General features: G+C 40.2%; 1 protein-coding gene across 3 annotated transcripts in view; it reads right to left on the minus strand.

Moving 5' to 3' along the window:
• LOC311056313 (cytohesin-3) overlaps nucleotides 1-19,247 on the minus strand; it is a 56,212-nt gene that overhangs the window by 23,988 nt on the left and 12,977 nt on the right. The window contains exon 1 of one of the 3 annotated variants that reach the window (XM_084072848.1): nucleotides 2,466-2,708. The exons of the other annotated variants lie outside the window; for them this stretch is intronic. Coding sequence (XP_083928974.1) covers nucleotides 2,466-2,508 — 43 coding nt within the window. The 5' untranslated portion in view covers nucleotides 2,509-2,708. Of the gene's footprint in view, nucleotides 1-2,465; nucleotides 2,709-19,247 lie in introns of those variants that run through there. 3 annotated transcript variants of the gene reach the window in all.

Below are 19,247 nucleotides of genomic sequence, written 5' to 3' on the forward strand. Positions count from 1 at the left end.
CCGCATTTACATAGTTCTCCATGGTCATAAGAATGTTACAGAACGTTCCTGAATAATTGAGTCAGTGTTGGCTAAAATCATTGTGTGGTTAATGTTCATAAACTATTCTTCATGGACTGTTTTTGGCTAGACTTTTCAAATCGCTATAACGCCCATTGAAACGTGCATGAAATTTAGTGTGTTGGATCTCCGTACCTATCTCAAACAAGTTTCAAGTTGATTTTCATTCTGTACTGAAATTAATGGAACCCATGGCTTCCTCTCAAGGCTTTGGAAAATGCCAGTAGTGTCAAGTATCCACAAGTTTCCTAGTGAATTATGGGAATCAATAGTCAATTTTATCGTCAACAAGATCATTTGATGTAGTATAAATAAGCCTTAAGAAAGCCTTGATGTTAGATCATCTGGGAGAATGATCTATTTGTTATCTGGTCTGGTCATGGTTAATGTACATGATCCCAGCAGTAAGTAACTTATGTCTAAGAAGTGACATATTATGAGTCCATCATAATCACTTCATTAATACGGTCACTTAAGAGTGGCCTTGCCTCACTGGGTCACAAGAGTCAACTCAATAAAAATACATCACATACAAATTATTCATGGCATCGATGACAGAGGCTTTCTTTCAAATACTGATGGATGAAGAACTCCTGATATAATCTCAAATGCTCTAGTTGATATACACAGGGTTCACTGTCTGGGTTACAATCCTCTGCCTTTGCATAAGGGCATTGGTGGCGACTCTCTGGCATGGCTGCCCAGGCGAGCTCTCAGATTGAACCAACAGATCCCAATCATCTGAAGTCTGAAAACCACTCAGGTTCTTGAATAATACATGACTCTTGCTCCTCATTCCAGCCAGTATGAGATTCTTGGAAAGGCCCTGGCAGACATTCCAGACAGGAATGACCTGGGTCCCGACTCGAGACAGCCAACTGACTGATGCTCTGGGAGATAGAAGTGAGAGATGGGGATCTGGACCATACGCTGGATGGGCAGCTATTGGCAGATCACTAGGTCAGAAGTCCCATCGACGATTACGCTTTTCCAATCTCCTTGGCACGGGAGCCGCATTGAAGCTGGAACTGCATACTGATCCACTTGAGTGTGCTGAGGTGGGGCGGGGGGTCGATAGGAGAGGTGGGTGTGATAACTGGTTGTCTTGTTCTTCGTTACATTGGTTTAGATTGCACTAGCTGCCCATGGTGGCAGAACTGGTGCAAAGTAATCACAGTATTAACCACTTTCATCCTGGTGTCCCTATTTTGGGCATGTTATAGTAGGTGAAGATTTTCAAGGGGAGAAAGGGTCTCTTACCATTGATCTGAATTTTATTAATTTCATTGTTTTTATTTTCATGTTTTTTCTTGACTTTTCATGCCATGTAGATCTTTGAGATGTGTCAAATATAAAGTGCTAATATAATTGATTATTATTATTATTATTAAGATTTTCAAATATTTCCAATATTTTTTTTAAATAGCGAAAGTAGTAGAGTAGTACAAGCTCACAATGCGTTGCAATGCTACACATTGTGAGCTTGTATATCGCCTATGTTAGCTATTTAATGTTTTAACTTAAATGGACTTCAAACTCAACCCTCATACTACCTTATGGCTGACAATAAATTAGTTTTATAAAGTTCTGTCAGCACGGCCCTTTTACATCATGACTGCAGTCACCAGTGACAGCAGCATACAACGGGCGAAAGTCACTTAAGTTCCCGAATTCTTCCAGGATTTCTACAGGACAATGAAGAGGATGTGTGCTCTGATTACAACCACTGGCCCACAGTACACCCGTAACAATGGCAACGCACATAAACATGGGCAGCACCGCACAACATTTCCCACTACACTACAGAATCTAATTCAGGAGCTCTTACACAAGTACTACAGCCTCCACATTGTGCTGCTGCAATCGCTGCAAGTATGTGCAACCCAGCTGAGTTCTAAATGATGTAAGTAGGTTGGAAAACTGTGTCACGCTCGGTGACACACAGACAAACAAACCCTGTGGGAAAGATGTCAAGATTCAATTCAGTCTACAACTTCTCTGTCAATTCAACATTATGCAGGAACGCTTAAGTGAAAATAAGATATCTACAGTCAGTGTGACTGAAACAAAAACATCCTGTATGACTAATGCAATACAATATAGCAGTAAATCCTTGATATAAAAACAGAGTAGTAGAAAGTAGAAAGATCTTTTAACCGCTCTACTTTGTTGTACGACTAAGAGCAAAAATAGCTGATCTACAATATCACAATGCATCGTACCAAAACGCGTTGTGAGCTTGTAGATGTGCTAACTTAGCTATTTTGGAAGAATTCGAAAAGTTGTGTAAATTTGAAAAAATGTTAACAATTTCTTTGCCTGCAATAAAATGCCCAAAATAGGGACAAACGTGGGTCTTTGTATCATGCCTGCAAAGCTTTTCATTGCCTGACTGAAATACGCACCATATTGCTGCCTACTTCTCTGTCTGGGTCCCATGACTGACATTCCAACAGCAAAGAGCCACACAGGAACATCAGGATGTCTGTGTCCTTATGTTAGTCTGTAATGGTCTGTAACATAGCTCAGTACTGGTGAACTGGCGTGCGGATCCTAAGTCGTTTCCCTCCCAGGTATAGGTGGGATTGTGGCTGGTATGTGTGTAGTAATTGTTCCCTTCCCTTTGCACACCCACTCCAACCTTTCTGGCATGCACAAACACACACACGCACCAAGGGATGCATACGTAAAAAGGAGCGACACGTGCAGACACACACACACACACACACACACACATGCATGCATACTGACGGCTCCGGTGACAGCTCCTTTCTCTTTGACAGATGACTGTAGCCGTGTGGAAATAGCCCACATTCCTCTCATTCTGAAACCTCCCGGGCTGGTCCAACCAGCCCTCTAGAGCTGCACTTCCCCTACTGTCTTTTCTTGATTCTATCTCTTCCATCTTCTCGCTTCACTCCTTCGTTTTCTATTAAATCCTTTCACTCTTCCGGTGCTACTTACTTGTTTGCACCCCTGTCTCTCCCTCACTTTGGACTCACGTATGCACAGACGCACACATTACTATACATGTCGGTGATACCTTAGTTTCGGCTGGAAAACTCTCTGCCCTGCCATCAGCACACCTAATAAAGAAATCCAACTACCAAAAGGGCCGTTTCTCCCCTTGTAAAGGCCCTATTGGATATCTATTACCCTCATCTCCTGGCCCGTGGAGGGGATGATGGGATTTTGGCCTGTGTTTCACATCAAATCAGCAACACTGCAGCAACAGCAGTAGTACTATAGACTAGAGTGATGTCCTATTAAATATGGTCCATTCACTCTGATTCACATTCACAACTTTTATGAGGCTACAGCAGCACGTAGGCTGCTGACTTCAGAGAGCCGACTTTGTAGATAATCGGTTTGACAAAACATTATTGCACTAATTGCAGAGCTGATTCTTATAGCTTTAGTACATCAATCTGACTGTAGCACATTATTTGTTGAAAAGCTTCATGCAAGGAGAGTGACATAGGCTTACACAAGCACAGACTTGTGGAGTTTTTTTCTCATTTAGTTTAAACCAAATTGATTCTTGTCTTCATACCACAACAGCACAGAGCAGCCAAAATCTTCCAGTAGGATCTCTTTTAACCTTGAAGTTATCCTCCGATTCATAAAGATTAAACGGATTATGCTATGTACGCAGCCCAGCCTCACCCCTCCCACTTTATCACTGTACCCTCATGACTCTGGTATTAGTAGCATTGATTTAGCACTGGGCATAAAACACCCTGATTTATTAGTACTCATATTTCCCTTCTAAACCAAATGGCAGCAGAGAACTTTCTATCACCGGCCAAGTCAAGAGTGAGACATAATTTCGATTTGCCACCAAATGAATGCCTTTTTTGTCCTGCTTAAAGCGTGCATTCCCTCCATTCATTCAATTTCTATACTACTTGCACTGGAGATGGACGAATGTGGTAATATCAGTTTAGTTGTCTCGAACATCAGGAGTTGTAATAAGGGGAAGTCAGCAACCATAAAAAACAACAGAGGTTAAAAACCCTCTCTGTGTAAATGGAGACAACATCTTCCCACTCGTCTCTTCAGGATGGACCACAAGCTGCTAAGACCATCAGCCTGCTAAAGACATCTACCTGATCTGAAAAACATGTTGTTGTCACTGGATTCCGCAGTGGGAGAAAAATAAAGACAGTATCTTTGAGAAAGCATGGATCCACAATTCACCTCTTTGGTGATCTGTATGGGGGAACAAAATAACACAATATATCTAAGATCAAATATTTCCTCTTTAAATACTTTTAAACTAGCGTCCATATTTTGGTCATGTTATTGTTAAGTTAAAAAAGAAAGTTCTTCAAAAATTGCCAAAATAACAGATCTACAAGCTCACAGATTGAGTTGATCTGCTATTACTGCTATTCGTCGTACAACAAAGAATATATGACTTAAGTGGTTAACTGGCTATAATATTTTGTCAATTACAGTATATAAGAGTGACCTGTTGCTTATATTAGCTGCCATGTCAGAAGAGGCATCCATCCAAATATTCCTTTCATGAGAAGTAGATTAATAATCAGAGGGTACATCAAACGCAACCCAGCTGTTTGATTCTTCAGAGCCTCTGTGGTCCCCTAAAGCAATCACTTGAAGCTCAAAGCCTTCTTCACGGCACCCAGCAGTCACAGTGACTTATTCATGCCTGGTGCAGACTACAGTTCCACTTTAAATGAAACTTCCTTTTTCCTCTGAAGATTAAAAACCCCTTCTAATGGAGCTATTTTGTGTCACAATCCCTGGACAAATTAGATTAGTGGTTCTGGCAGCAGGATCCGTTTTCTTTATCTTTGCCCAATTATCAGCCTGAGTGCCAGGCTTTGATTATCGTTGTTGATCTTCAATTTAGATATAATTTCCTCCACAGTAAAACACAGAGATATGAGACTCTCTCTCAACTAAATGCACATTTTTGTGTTACACCAGCTGATTTCTGGCTCTTTTTTTTTTACATGTGCGACCAATAAGCATGCTGGCCATCTGTGTGTCTGCCATCTGTCGACTGCAGAAAACCGGAGACCTGCTCTTACCTTATCACAGTCTCCATCCTGCTACTGTCTCCGTTACAGAGGAGAGAGACCATAATCTAGGAAGGAGGATGGCTACAGTATTAACAATCAAACAATTTAAAACCTTCTCTTTACTACACACCGTTTGTACACACTATGCAAAGTGCATAATGCATAGTGTTAATTGTGGGTCCATTTGGTTCCATTTAGAACACTCTCGGAGTGACATAATAGCCGTGAGGAGTTTACTGTCTAAGGCAGTGGTTCTCAAAGTGGGGTCCTGGGACCCCCAGGGGTCCTTGAAGGGGTCCCAGGGGGTCCCCAGCAAAATGTGTTAATACAGCATCACAATAATTTTAACCGGTATATCCATACTTTATACTTTGGCTATTCAAAAATAGCAGATATACAAGCTCACAGTGCAAGCTGCGAGCTTGTATCTGCTATTTTTGAACATTTTAGAAAAATCTTTTTAGATGGGGGTCCATGGCCAAATAGTGTATATCAATTTGGGGGTCTTTGGCACAAAAGAGTTTGAGAACTACTGGTCTAAGGTAGTTGCTCAGTATGATTTTTATTTTTTAAATTTGCCGTTGAAAAAGGTAGGCTTCACATAGTGAACAGTAGTGAACAATTACAAGTGTCAGTCTCACTTTAGACGCATTCTCAGACTTCTATTACAATTATAAGTCATTAAAACCACATTTTTGTACAGAATATTAAAAATAAAAATGCAATTCTATTTTCCTTACAATTTTGCGAGTCCTATGCAGGCAAGTACCCTAGGGGTAATGAATCCCTGGTTGAGAACCCCTGGTCTAAAGGGTGAGGCATTAAAACTAACCTGCATTCTGCAACTACCCTTTTGCCTTCTTCTTAATCTTCAGCATCCAAAATCGGTCTAGACAAAGAGCTCTCCTAGCTGACAGAGGATTCAACTATTGCACAATGACACCCACACACAGAAGTTTGAAAGCAGGCACGCGTGGGTGTTCTTTGGCCTTGCTAAGCCAGGAGGACTTTTCTGTATGCTGAGTGTAAAGTGAACACTAGTGAGATACTGTAACGGCAACGTAAAGTAGCACAGCTCCCTACTGCCTTCACAATATCTGCAGCATCCACAATGTCACCCTCTCCTACCACCATGCATCACTGATCCCGGGGCAGCCTAACCTCCGGATAAGGCCATTTAATCCTCTATCCACCTTGTTAAACTGATACTCGTGGAAAGCTTTGAGAGGTGCAAAACTATTGAAAAGTTATTATTTGCAATTATGACTTATACTTTCATGGGGTACACAGTAAAATGTGTTAATTTAACTCAGAATGTGTAAAAAATGACTCAAATTAAATAAAATTACACTCAGGATTTGATGTGTATTACCTCAAACTAAATGAGGTTTGTTTGAGTTTCAGGTATATGGCCTTGACTGAACTTGTCTAGTCGATTATAAGGTCCTCCACTCTCGCTCACCGTCAGTACTAGTGTGAGGGTCCTCAAACTCTACGTAGAACCCCCACAGCCCAGTGTGACTCACTCAGGAAATAACTGGAAAGTCTACCAGTCACCAGTCTTATATGGAGACCCTGCGCAGACAAGCTCGCCTGCGACAGAGACACAAAGGCCAAGGAGGAAGTAGCAGTATTGACTGATCTACTTATATTGGGTTTGAACCTTCCAGACAGTACATCTGTAAAAAGAGAAGTCCAGAGAGAGAGAGAGAAAGAGAGAGAGAGAGATAGAGCGAGAGCGAGAGAGAGAGAGAGAGCGAGAGAGAGAGAGAGAGAGATGGAGAGATGATCTTGCTTCCAGGTAACAGTGCTGCTGCCTTTTGTTGTTGCCTGTGAGCTGGAAAAAGACATTAGACGGCAGAGAGATAGCTCATAACACCAGTCAGAACACCAAGGATCACTTTGTTACACAGCTCATACTGTAGGCTGTAGGGTGCTGCGTTACTGCTCACTAGCGAGCCTGGCTCTTTAGCTGACTGGTAACGTACGTACTTTCGAATCCAGGGGTCCCGGGTTCGCCTCCCGGCCGTGCTAAAATAATACCTTTCAGAAGACCAAGGATCACTTTGCTGCAGAGAATATGTGGGTGGTATATATGCGTGAGAAAGAAAGTAGTGATTAAACTACTACAGAAACTCTGAGATACTAAATCTCCAAAGTTACAAAATGAAAAAGCCTTTATTGAATTGTCTGTTCCATTGGCAAGCCACTCTACCTTCACCAGGAGATATGTTTTCATAGTTTATTCATGTCACACTAGTATTGTGGGATCATATAATATGATCTGAATGTTATATGTATTTTAGATGGCGAGTGTATTTGTCTACAGTTTGCTTGAAAAAATTAAATCTGCAAAAGGCAGTTACAGTGTGTGGGCTTCCCTTTCTCTGTTTGTAATCATGGTGGTTGAGGTCAGGTCGGATTCATGCCCATTGAGGGCATTAATCTGTTGAATAGCACTGCATTCATTTGTAATTTAACACAGATGGTGAACAAGTCAACTAGAGTGTATTGCCATTATGCTGGGCAAACATCTGCAACCTGTTTAGACCACATATTTACTAATAACAAAAATTTGAATTGTGCTCTAAGCCAGTTTCAGTCCTTCCCTGTGTGGTTTACTTACTATATTGTGGCTATAGCAAGAAAAAACATAACTCCTAAACAAGGGCCTAAAGTACTGTATAAGAGGTCATAATAGAACATTTTGTGAAATGTATTTTGTTAAGAGACACTGTATAGACTGTTGAGTCGAACCAAGTGTTGGCATTAAATGAGGTGGAAAAAGCCCTTGAGTTATTTACTCTTGAACTAAAATATTTGTGGCTGATCAGCATTCAGCATGTCCCTTTAAGACAACTAACTATTAAAGCATCATCAGGTTTGATGAACAACTCATGCATTAAAGAGAAAAAAAACTGCAATAGATACTAAAGGAACTGACTTGAGTGAGAGAAATAAAGTTACAAAGTTAAACACAAAGAAGAAGAAAGCATAATATGCTTTCTTCCTCTCCTGAATTCCCCAAAATAGCAGATCTAAAAGCTCAAAACAATGTCATGATACGTTGTGAGCTTGGAGATTTGGTGTAGAAAAAGGACGGTACTATGTATAGACCCTGGGGACCCCGGTGGGACCCCACTTTAGAACCCCGGTCTATAAGGTTTAAGTTGTTGAATATCATTTAATTGCCAATATTGTCAATATTTTCAACTTGAAGGAGGAATTATTTCCCTAGGTTTGGAAATCTGCCAAGGTACCTCAGCTGAAAAACAAACGCAAAGATTCTCAGCTGACCCACTACTATTCAAATGTTGAGCAAAAACGACACGTTTTCATTTAATGAATTGAACTCTGAGTTGCATTTTGCAGAATGCCTATAAGGCAGGTCACTCTACTCCACATACAGTAGATCAGAATAAAGCTGCAAAGCTCACACTGCCCTGTCAGTTTGGGTGTAAGGCAATGCAGAGAGAATGCATGATGCCAGTCTCTCATGGCTCAGAGGAGCATATTAACACAATAGCAAGAACCCTTATGACCCTAACTGACCTGAGTGGAATGCTTTTGGTGTGTTGTGATGTTTCATTTTTTACTTGACATTTACTTGACTGAACCTGTTTCTTATTGAGACTTGACTTGTGTTATTTACAGTACTGAATTGTTATACAGTATAGGCTTGTGGGGTGGGTGATGGCTGAATTAAGTAGTCACACCTTGCCTGAGTCAAAGTACAGTAATTAGACTAGGTGTGCACACATCTGTTGCACAGGGGATAATTCAGCCATCCCCACACACTCAAGGGACAGAGAGAGCCTCTGTCATGACACGTTTTTATCTTACCTTCAACATCTTATTAATATTTCCAAATAACATCACACAATGTAACACCACAGCACACAGCTACTGATGTGCCATGACTGACCTGTCACTCTTGGTTCAATGAACCCTAAAGTCCAGTTTATAGACGACATACACAGAAATTACCGTTCACATGCGCAAGGCATCTTTATTGATAAACAAGGGAAACTCCCTCTATATTATGTGAATACAAGAACAGCAAATGAATGATATTAAAACAATACGACCTGATATATCACGAAGGCAATTCGCTCCACATCTAGGTCTGCATGCAAACAAGCGTTCGGTTGAGCGCTTGGAGAATTCTAAGGTTCTTATCTTTAGCATTCAGTATATCAAAAACAGTGGATGGCACGTTCAGCCTTCTAATTGGAGTACAGCTTCTGTGCTCCACACTCTATAAAGTAACGGTTGACGGCCCAAGGTTCCACAATGGACCATCAACCCCTCCTTGGGTACGAATTTAGTACCCACAACACCTAAATGTGAACAGTATTTTATAGCAAATTACTTTATAGCATAACATATTGCATGTTTAAAAAATCAGGTCCCATTTTTTTTCTTTTTGAGTCATGTGAGCCGAGGAAAACCCTTTTCTTTGAAGGGGAAACTCTGAACTAGGCTGGGGCAGTCCCAAACCTACCATCTGGACATGAGCTCTTATTGGGGACAATTACAGTACATCATTTGATACCAACAAGTGTATAGCTAAACTTAGGTTCCCTCAGTGGGAGTGCTTATTTTTTTTTATTATTTGTGCATTTTGGTTTCTTCTTCTCCAATTCCTCCGGTTGAGGTAGTCACTTTTCCGAGCCCGGAGGAGGAGGTTCCGACAGAGTCCAAGACTAGCCCCCCCGTATTATACACAGGGGCTCAAACTCCAAGCGCCAGTCAGATCCGTACCCTCCTTGAGGTCAAAAGTCGGGGCGTAGATATCGTGCAGGGGTGTTCTTCGTCAAGTTCAGCATGGGGGCCCAGGTGGCAATATAATGTTTATGTGGTGTGATTGTGAGAGTGTGTGTAGTTGTTGATTGGGGAGAGGGCCATATATTTATATACATACCCATGCATGGCGAGACATCACATAAGTATATATATATAAAAAATGTAAACCATATATCTATATAGATATCTATGCATGGCGATACATAACATAAATATTTATATATAAAAAAATGTAAACCATATATCTATATAGATATCTATGCATGGCGATACATAACATAAATATTTATATATAAAAAAATGTAAACATACTATAACCCTCCTTGACCTGCCACCCGGCAGGGCACACAGCATAGGAATGTGCAGAGGCCAGGATGCCACCCTCCTTTACCTTGACAAAATGGAATCGGAAACACAACAAAACACCTTTCCTGTGCCTTTTGCACAGGTCAATTGACCTCATTCTCGGGCTGTACAAAATTGTACAATTCTCTTCTGCAACCAATGACCTGTTTCAGAGAAATGGAAGGTTATTGACCACTTAAGTGTATAAGTCTCTCCTGCAAGCAGTCGACCTGCTTTAGAGAAATGGAAGGTTAACCTTAATCACACCTTGGTCAATCAGTGTTATCATGGCAATAGGAATAAAAGTTAGGTCAATGATCAGCAAAGTAATTGGATACATTTTGCGCCACAATCGATGATCAGTGTACATCTTGACTTCAGGATTTACCGTTGAAATGTTTCAAATGGATCCTTTACAATCAACGATTACAAAGCCCCCGTAGAATCTGTAAAGTATGACCTCTTTTGAAGATAGTGTAGGTTTCAGCCAGTCCACCACAACTGGCAACAAACTGCAAAGCAAATGTCCACTGTATGAACTCACTTGACATCCACTCTGCAACCAAAACCCGGCATGTTCTTATACTGTACACCAAACGCACTGACCATTGACATAACAGGGAGATATTCTGAGCCACTACAAACAAACATATAGTTTCGCTTTCGGTTTGTCACATCAAAATAGCATGACAGAAGCCACCAAGTACACCACCCCGAAGTGTGCACCCTTCAGAGGCCGTGGACCGTGCAGCTACTGTCTGTAGTCATAAATGTTCTGCCAAGCATCACCCAACGTGCTCGTGCACTTCTTGACAACACAGCCTAACTCAAGTGCTACCTTTCAATTCACGTAGCTAATTTAGATAAGCATTTAAGATCTTTTGGTATCTTGTAAGAGCCTAAATGTCCCCAGTAGGTATGATCACTATTGTTTATGGTATAAACTTATCTTGCTATGGTTCACCCTGTCCACCCTGCCACAGTGTGATCAATTTATCGCTGCAGAAATCCATACTCTTCTAATGTTGGAATGCAACCTGTTTATGTTTCTCTTCGCTTAAATAATTGTATTATTCTGCCCTCCATGTAACATAAAAATACTGAACAATTAACCTTAAGCCCTATTTTAGCTATAGCCAGGCTCGTTCATCTGTGCCTGTCTTGTTGACACAGCCACTGAATTGGGTGAAACCACTGAACTGTAAACATCTTGATAAGAAAGGACCACTTACTGCACAGTGTCGAAATGGAAAAGTTTGAGCTGCTCGCCACTAAAACCAACCTAAGCTAGATTATTTATGTTATGACCTCAAATGAGTATATTAAGGGCTATTTTAGTGACCACAAACTTAATTTCTGCAAAAATATAATCACTTAATCTCAGTGCTCTCATAGTTTCAGCTTTAAAAACAAAACAAAAAAATAACAGGCCTCTGGCCTTGCATTTTTAGAACTGGTAAGGGCCTCCTCTTAACTGTAGCATCTTTCACTTAACAAATTGTCTTTGGTTTTAACCAACTATATAAATATATACATTATTATGTGACAACGTTATTCATTAATATATGTCCTTAAATTATTCACTTATTCTTATATTTGAGTCTCAGCACTCATTTAAAATTTGCTCTAGAAATTAGATACACAACATGTTTCCTTGTTCCACTAATTAGGTTGACACTAGGCTTGCATACTTAGATTACTTTGAAAAAAATATAGCTTGATTGTCACTTAATCACTTGAATTTTGTTTGTTTTCTCTGATTACGCTATTATAATTATTTTAGTCTGTCACTAGAAATCAGATGTAATATTGTATTAGTAATGGTGAAATATTATTATGTGCACTTATTAAACTTTAATCTATGCGAGTCGAAATCAGGTTTCCTCTATAATATATTAGTGCCTGAGCTAAAGTATCATATTTGTCACTTCTCTAGTGTATATTATTTGTAAAAAAATAAAAAATATTGTGTTCTACCCAGAGCGATAGAAAATGTATTTGTTTACACATGTCGAGGCCCCAACAACAACGATTAGCAGTAAGTCAACCTTGTTTCATAGAGTCCCACTTCTTGCTTAGAAAGTGTGTCCTTCACCATGGCATAGTAGTTCCAGTGTCTGTACCAGATCAAAGTTTGTCAAAAGTCATTCAAGCTTTCCCAAGGCTTGCTCTCTGGTCGTCATAGGTGTCCTCAGAATTGAGTCTCGTGAAGACTGCAGTTTGCCTCAGCATGTCGCTCAAACTGCATTATATTGTGGTCTTTCACAGTCTCTTTCAGTTTTTTAATGCCTCCAACTGCATGTTTCCAGTTCATAGAAAGAAATGACCGTCCGCCAACCATTGTTGCAGTCCTCGAATGTGAAACCAACCCATTTCTAAAGTCTGAGATAGTTGTAATATAATATATATATAATAATGATACTGTGAGAAACAATTACAGTTACAGTGTATGTGAGACTATAAGTTGTTTTCTCATTTGATAACAGTGTATGTGGCACTCTCACTATCGTGCACCATGCTTAATATGTATTTCTCATTTTAAATGATCACTTACAGTAAGTGTCCTGGCCTTTCATTGCAGGCACTGTCACTTGTTTGGTCTATCAGTCACTCCAAAATGCGTCTCGCCACTAAGAGAGATTACTAGCCCTGCCACGGAAAGAAATTATGAGGTGTTCATCGAATGCTGTATCAATAGTAAGAAGCGTTTGGGCTTTCTGTGCACTGCTTACATTCTTTAAATTATTCACTTATTTTGGTCACAGTACATTATTTCGGCATTTATTTATATTTATTCTATAGAGAATTTAGTCGATCTACAAGTACACGTTGGGTCACTAATTTCACACTAAATTTCCACTATTCATGACTACATTTTAGCTGGGAGCATTCACATGCAAAATAACAGGTTTTGTTTTCCATTTCCACTGACAGTGTTGTGGGAATCTTATCAGTGTGTGTGGGCCACTGCTGTAGGCCGCTGGTGAGGAGTGAAGGTCAAATGCCTTCCTTCCCCCCCATTCTTTCAACTGTCTATTTTACCAGATTTAAAGAAGAAGCTTTCTCTCCCTCAGTGCATGGCTGCCTTTTGTAATTCATTGACAGTGTTTATCTCCTATTTATTTATTTTTTATTTTTTTTACTTTGAAAGTACTGGTCAACCTGACGTTGGATAACTGCAGTATGTAAATTCTCAGGGGCATAGGCTTCAATATAACTCAAATATTTTAATTCAGCAAAAAAATAGCAGGTGTCTTGGATGCACCTTACGTGAATGTGGGGTATTACTAAGTTTCTTTCTCTCTCTCACTCCCCCTGGAAAATATTCCCCTAGTGTCTCCTACGTCCTCAGGCCTTCACACCGTTATCTCAGAAGTAAATCACTGTGCTCCATTGAGTCAGACTCAAAATGGTACAAAGCCATGCACTTGTGAATGCACCATGGTAACCAGAATCAGGGGTCACTCAAGCAGAACTATATGATTTGTGTTCAACCCAATTACATATATGGACCCAGGAACGGCACGCGATCGAGGGGCATATATGAAATAAGTTGAACCACGGTCCTAATAAATAGAGTGGGTGCGCCTGTCATTCATACTCTCACAATTCCTAATGCATTCACCTCTAACACTTACCCCAAAGTGGGACACACATTCAGCTGCAGCAGTCACACGGTCAGTCACACTGGTCAGGTGTTCTACAGCAACACACGCTTCCTGCTTACAGTAGATACAAACATGTACACTTAACAATGACAGAAGGTATCTGTTCTTGACCAATTCCGCACCTTCAGCCTACACGTCTCTGACGTCAAAACATACATATAAAGACCAACTCCTTAAAAAAAAACAAAAAACAAACAGGACTTACAGAGGCCTTCATTCATTCGGATGACATACATATAAAGACAACATATATGACACACTGTGGTACCATTTAGGGGTCTTCCCTAGGCTGCAGAGACAGCCTTTCAACGTCAAGACACAGTGTATCGTTTTTGTCAAGACTGCACTGTCAGTCTAGACCTTTCGGTCATAGTGTATATATATTTTTTCAAGACTGCACTAATAGTCTAAACCGGTCGCAGTGTTCGTTTTTTTCAAGACTGTCACTGTCAGTCTAGACCTTCTCGGTCGGACGTCGCTACATACAAGACACAGTGTATCGTTTTTGTCAAGACCGCACTGTCAGTCTAAGTGTTTAGTTTTTGTCAAGACTGCACTACCAGTCTAAACCTTCTCGGTCGGACGTCGGAACATACAAGACAAAACATACAAGACGAAACATACAAGATACATTTAGGCTAGGTGCTATCTTTTCCCATGAACCCGGCGTAGTTTGCGATTTAGAGAGCCGTGCAAAGGCAGCTAGTGTAGTGTCTCATAGAAGTACAGAATGGTGTCTATAGAAATATAGAATACAGAGAGACAATGTATTGTCTCAGTAAACTATAGGATCATAGAATACAGAGAGACAGTGTAGTGTCTCAGTAAACTATAGGATCATAGAGTACAGAGAGACAGGGTAGTGTCTCAGTAGACTATAGGATCATAGAATACAGAGAGACAGGGTAGTGTCTCAGTAGACTATAGGATCATAGAATACAGAGAGACAGTGTAGTGTCTCAGTAAACTATAGGATCATAGAATACAGAGAGACAGGGTAGTGTCTCAGTAGACTATAGGATCATAGAATACAGAGAGACAGTGTACCCTTTTCCTTTTTTTTTTTTTTTTTTGGAACGTCCTTGCTGTAGAGGCTGGTACTCCGGATTGTTCTTGTGCTGTTAAGCATAATACACTGACATTTTTAGTTAATAATACAGACTCTGTACATTATGTTTACATTTAAACGGCACCTTAGTGCATTGCATATAGTTTCTCGACTGGTACTTCTAAGAAAATAAAATGTTACTTGGTGCACACTATATGCTCTAAAGAAAGTAATTTATTTGAACGTCATATTTCTCTCCTCACCTCGCCTTTTTTTTTTTATATAACTGACTCCAATCTTCTAATCTTAAGGGTTACATTCCCTAGTTATCTGTTTCACCCAATCAAGAGCATCAACGTTGCCATGTGGAGGCACAGGTCCAGCATTCTAAATTTGCAATGAGTCACTTTCGAACTAGCCTAAATATTCAAGGGTTCCAGCAATAATGCTGAAGTAGATATACTACATTGGCCTTTGAAATGTAGTCGAGTAGAAGTAAAAGTATTGACAACTGGAACTACTCTAGTGCAGTACAAATGGAGAACCTCAAAATGTACTCAAGTAAGACACTTGAGTAAAAGTACTTTGCGACCTTCCACCACTGAGGTGGTTATCTTCCTTGCTTGCATTCCTAAGTAGGACAAAATCACTAAACAAAAGTGCTCACAGAGCAGACTATCCACTGACATGTACTTGGGTCAAAGTACCAAAAACAAACGCTGGTATCAGAGTGGAGTGAAAACCCATAGTTAGAAATGTAAAACAAGCAGCCTGTCTCCGCTCACAATTTCTCAGACCTGACATGCACAATTTTCCCTTGAAAATATCAGATCCACCAGCTCGGATTGCTAGTAATGGAATAGCTAGTGAGCTTGTAGATCGGCAGTTTTAGCAGGGCTGAGGTGAAACTGCAGGCAGCTGTAAGGGCTATTTAAGGTAACTACCTCAGGGCTGTACTTAAGCACAATACTGGACTTCATGTACAAGACGACAGCATACATATAACGACAATAAACATGACAACGACATACATAAAGCGACAATAAACATGACAACAACATACATAAAACAACAATAGACATGACATTCGAATGTACTAATTTGAGCTTAGGCTATACGCTATCTTTTCCTTTGAACCCGGCGTAATTAAACTCGGGGCCGTTGCTGGGAGGATAAACTGTCCACCCAGCCAACCTAACGGGACATCATGGGGTATAGGGAGTTCAAAGCCTAATTTAAACCTAAACAAATGTATTATTTTTGATCAAGGCCGCATTTACAGTCCTTAACATCACCTCGCTCGGATGCCGGAGCTAAACATGTATTATTTTTGATCAAGGCCGCATTTACAGTCCTTAACATCACCTCGCTCGGATGCCGGAGCTAAACATGTATTATTTTTGATCAAGGCCGCATTTACAGTCCTTAACATCACCTCGCTCGGATGCCGGAGCTAAACATAGGCATACGCTATCTTTTCCTTTGAACCCGGCGTAAACTCGGGGCCGTTGCTGGGAGGATAAACTGTCCACCCAGCCAACCTAACGGGACATCATGGGGTATAGGGAGTTCAAAGCCTAGTTTAATACAAAGGTCATTCAATCTGCTGTTCAGTGGTGACTTCACATGCAAACAATCATTTTTACACATTATCTGTAACAATTGACCTACATTTGGTATAATACAATTCACATATAGCACCGCGTGTACCCTTCCTGGGGCCCCAAGGAATTGTAGCACATAGTGTATGGGCGAATTGTTATTTGGATCTTATGGATCCAGCGGTCGTCTGGACTGGACAGGGTCACGGTCGGGGTCACCATCTGATGTGCCATGACTGACCTGTCACTCTTGGTTCAATGAACCCTAAAGTCCAGTTTATAGACGACATACACAGAAATTACCGTTCACATGCGCAAGGCATCTTTATTGATAAACAAGGGAAACTCCCTCTATATTATGTGAATACAAGAACAGCAAATGAATGATATTAAAACAATACGACCTGATATATCACGAAGGCAATTCGCTCCACATCTAGGTCTGCATGCAAACAAGCGTTCGGTTGAGCGCTTGGAGAATTCTAAGGTTCTTATCTTTAGCATTCAGTATATCAAAAACAGTGGATGGCACGTTCAGCCTTCTAATTGGAGTACAGCTTCTGTGCTCCACACTCTATAAAGTAACGGTTGACGGCCCAAGGTTCCACAATGGACCATCACTACCGTATGTTATGTTCTTGTTTTGTGTGCACCCCAAGGCAATGCAAAGAAGGAAGGGAAACGTTCTATTCCATGGCATGCACCATAGACACACTGGGAGGCAAGTAAATAAAAGAAGACATATCACCCATTGTTTCCTGCTGTCTTGTTTTTTGATGTGCGCACTATATCATTTGATTGATGTATCTAAAGAGCTAAAGCTAAGGCTTCAATAATCAACAGTCTCGAGATGACACCTGGCACAGTCAGAAACTTACTCTGTGCTCTTCAGATACACCAATAGAATTATGTAGTGTGCACATCAATGTGTGATTTGTCTTCTTTCAAGCTCAAAGTCTTTCAAAAGTAGTGTTTATTCATACACTACTCTTGTCCATAAGGCTCTAATTGACCTCAATGCATCAAAGATTTGGCTCCACTTGCCTGTAAGTGCAACGAATCTGCCAGCTGGAATTGCCGGACCAAGAAAGTTACATACTGTACATGCCCTTTCCCTCTTTACATAGCTTTGGTGAACCCAGGAAGACTAGTGACCGCTAAAATAAATAATCTCTGTGCATAACATTCTGAAAACCTGGGGCAACAGTTATGAACATAACCTATTCACATAAATAATTATTTCTGTGTAAGGGTGTAACTAAATGAAATTTAGAGGGGTTCGGCAGCACATAATCCTTTTTACTCACCTAGCCCTCTCCCTTTAGGGCTATAACCCTACACTATGTCTTTCATCAAGAGCAGAAAACTTTACTTTTACAGTTGAGGCAGTTAAAAGTCAGATGCTATTCTGCAATGCACCAAGTAACACAACCAAGGCTAAAGGACAAATGGTAAACTCAATGGTAAAGTTCTCAATCAATTCTCACATTAGACTGTTACAGATTTCTGCACTGATTAGCATGGAATCCCAACCCACCCAGTCCTCAAATAGAGTAAACGATCCCTCAAACAATTACAACATTGCTTGCCATCCTTTTATAAGCACCAGATTTGACTGTTTTTTTTGTGTTTGTTTTCAGATTTGACTGTTATCAGTCAAATCTAGTGGAGCCCAGTCAGCTCACATGATGCCCAGCACCAATGTACTTATGTTTACATACTAACCCATAAAGCCTGTTTGCTCTCCTTAGCCACATGTTTAAACAATGCAAGCAATGACCATTGTTTGCATTGCATTTGCTGCAACGGAGTAACTCAGGTTCAAGTACTACTGCTTGAAGCAGAATTACTCCGCTGCAGCTTCCAACAATTTAGCAATGACCAATGGCATTAGCAAAGTGTTTAACAGCAGCATTTATAATAACTCAAATGATTTTGTTCACTGGTTAGTCCTTAGATATTTTACAGATAATAGTGCTTTATAGTTTACATATTGAGCAATTATTAGAAGGAGGAAGTATTACATTTAACGATCGAATTCTGATAACACCAATGTGTTGTGCCCCTGCCAACTTCTTATTATGAAAAATATATCAATGTATTTAAAAACTACAATTCCAATTACAGACATAGACCTGGTCGTGAAGAACATGGAACGTGGAGTTGTAAATAGAGTTGCTAAAAATACAATTGAGGTTTCTGAGGTTAGTTCTATCTGTTGTGATAGAAGAAGAATAGATGGTTGTACTGATAAAAAGATGGGATGAAAGAGTAGGCTAGGCTGATATAGATGTGGTTTGCTAAAACTTAGTAAAGACCTAAAGTATAGAGATGGTTTAGGTCTACTCTTATACAGTATTTGCAGTAATGCATTTTAAGTAAATTAGACCCATATCTTTGGACAAGTAGCTCTAAAAACCTGATAGGAGTGGTTGCGACAACTTGCCAAGTTTGCTATTACCTGCATTTATTACACATTACGTGACCATTCCCCCTCTATTAAGACAATGCTCTGCTACAATTATGCTATTAGGCGAGCCTTACATAAAGAACGGGAGCATGATCTGGCAAACCTGGTAAACTGTTAAAAAATGCACATTTCTCACTAGAAATGATCACAAAACACATTCTAATGCCTAAACTATCTTAAAATGTAGCATTGTTCAAT

Source organism: Gymnoscopelus microlampas (assembly GCF_963454915.1).
Source record: "Gymnoscopelus microlampas genome assembly, chromosome: 11".
In the NCBI taxonomy this organism is placed as follows: Eukaryota; Metazoa; Chordata; class Actinopteri; order Myctophiformes; family Myctophidae; genus Gymnoscopelus; species Gymnoscopelus microlampas.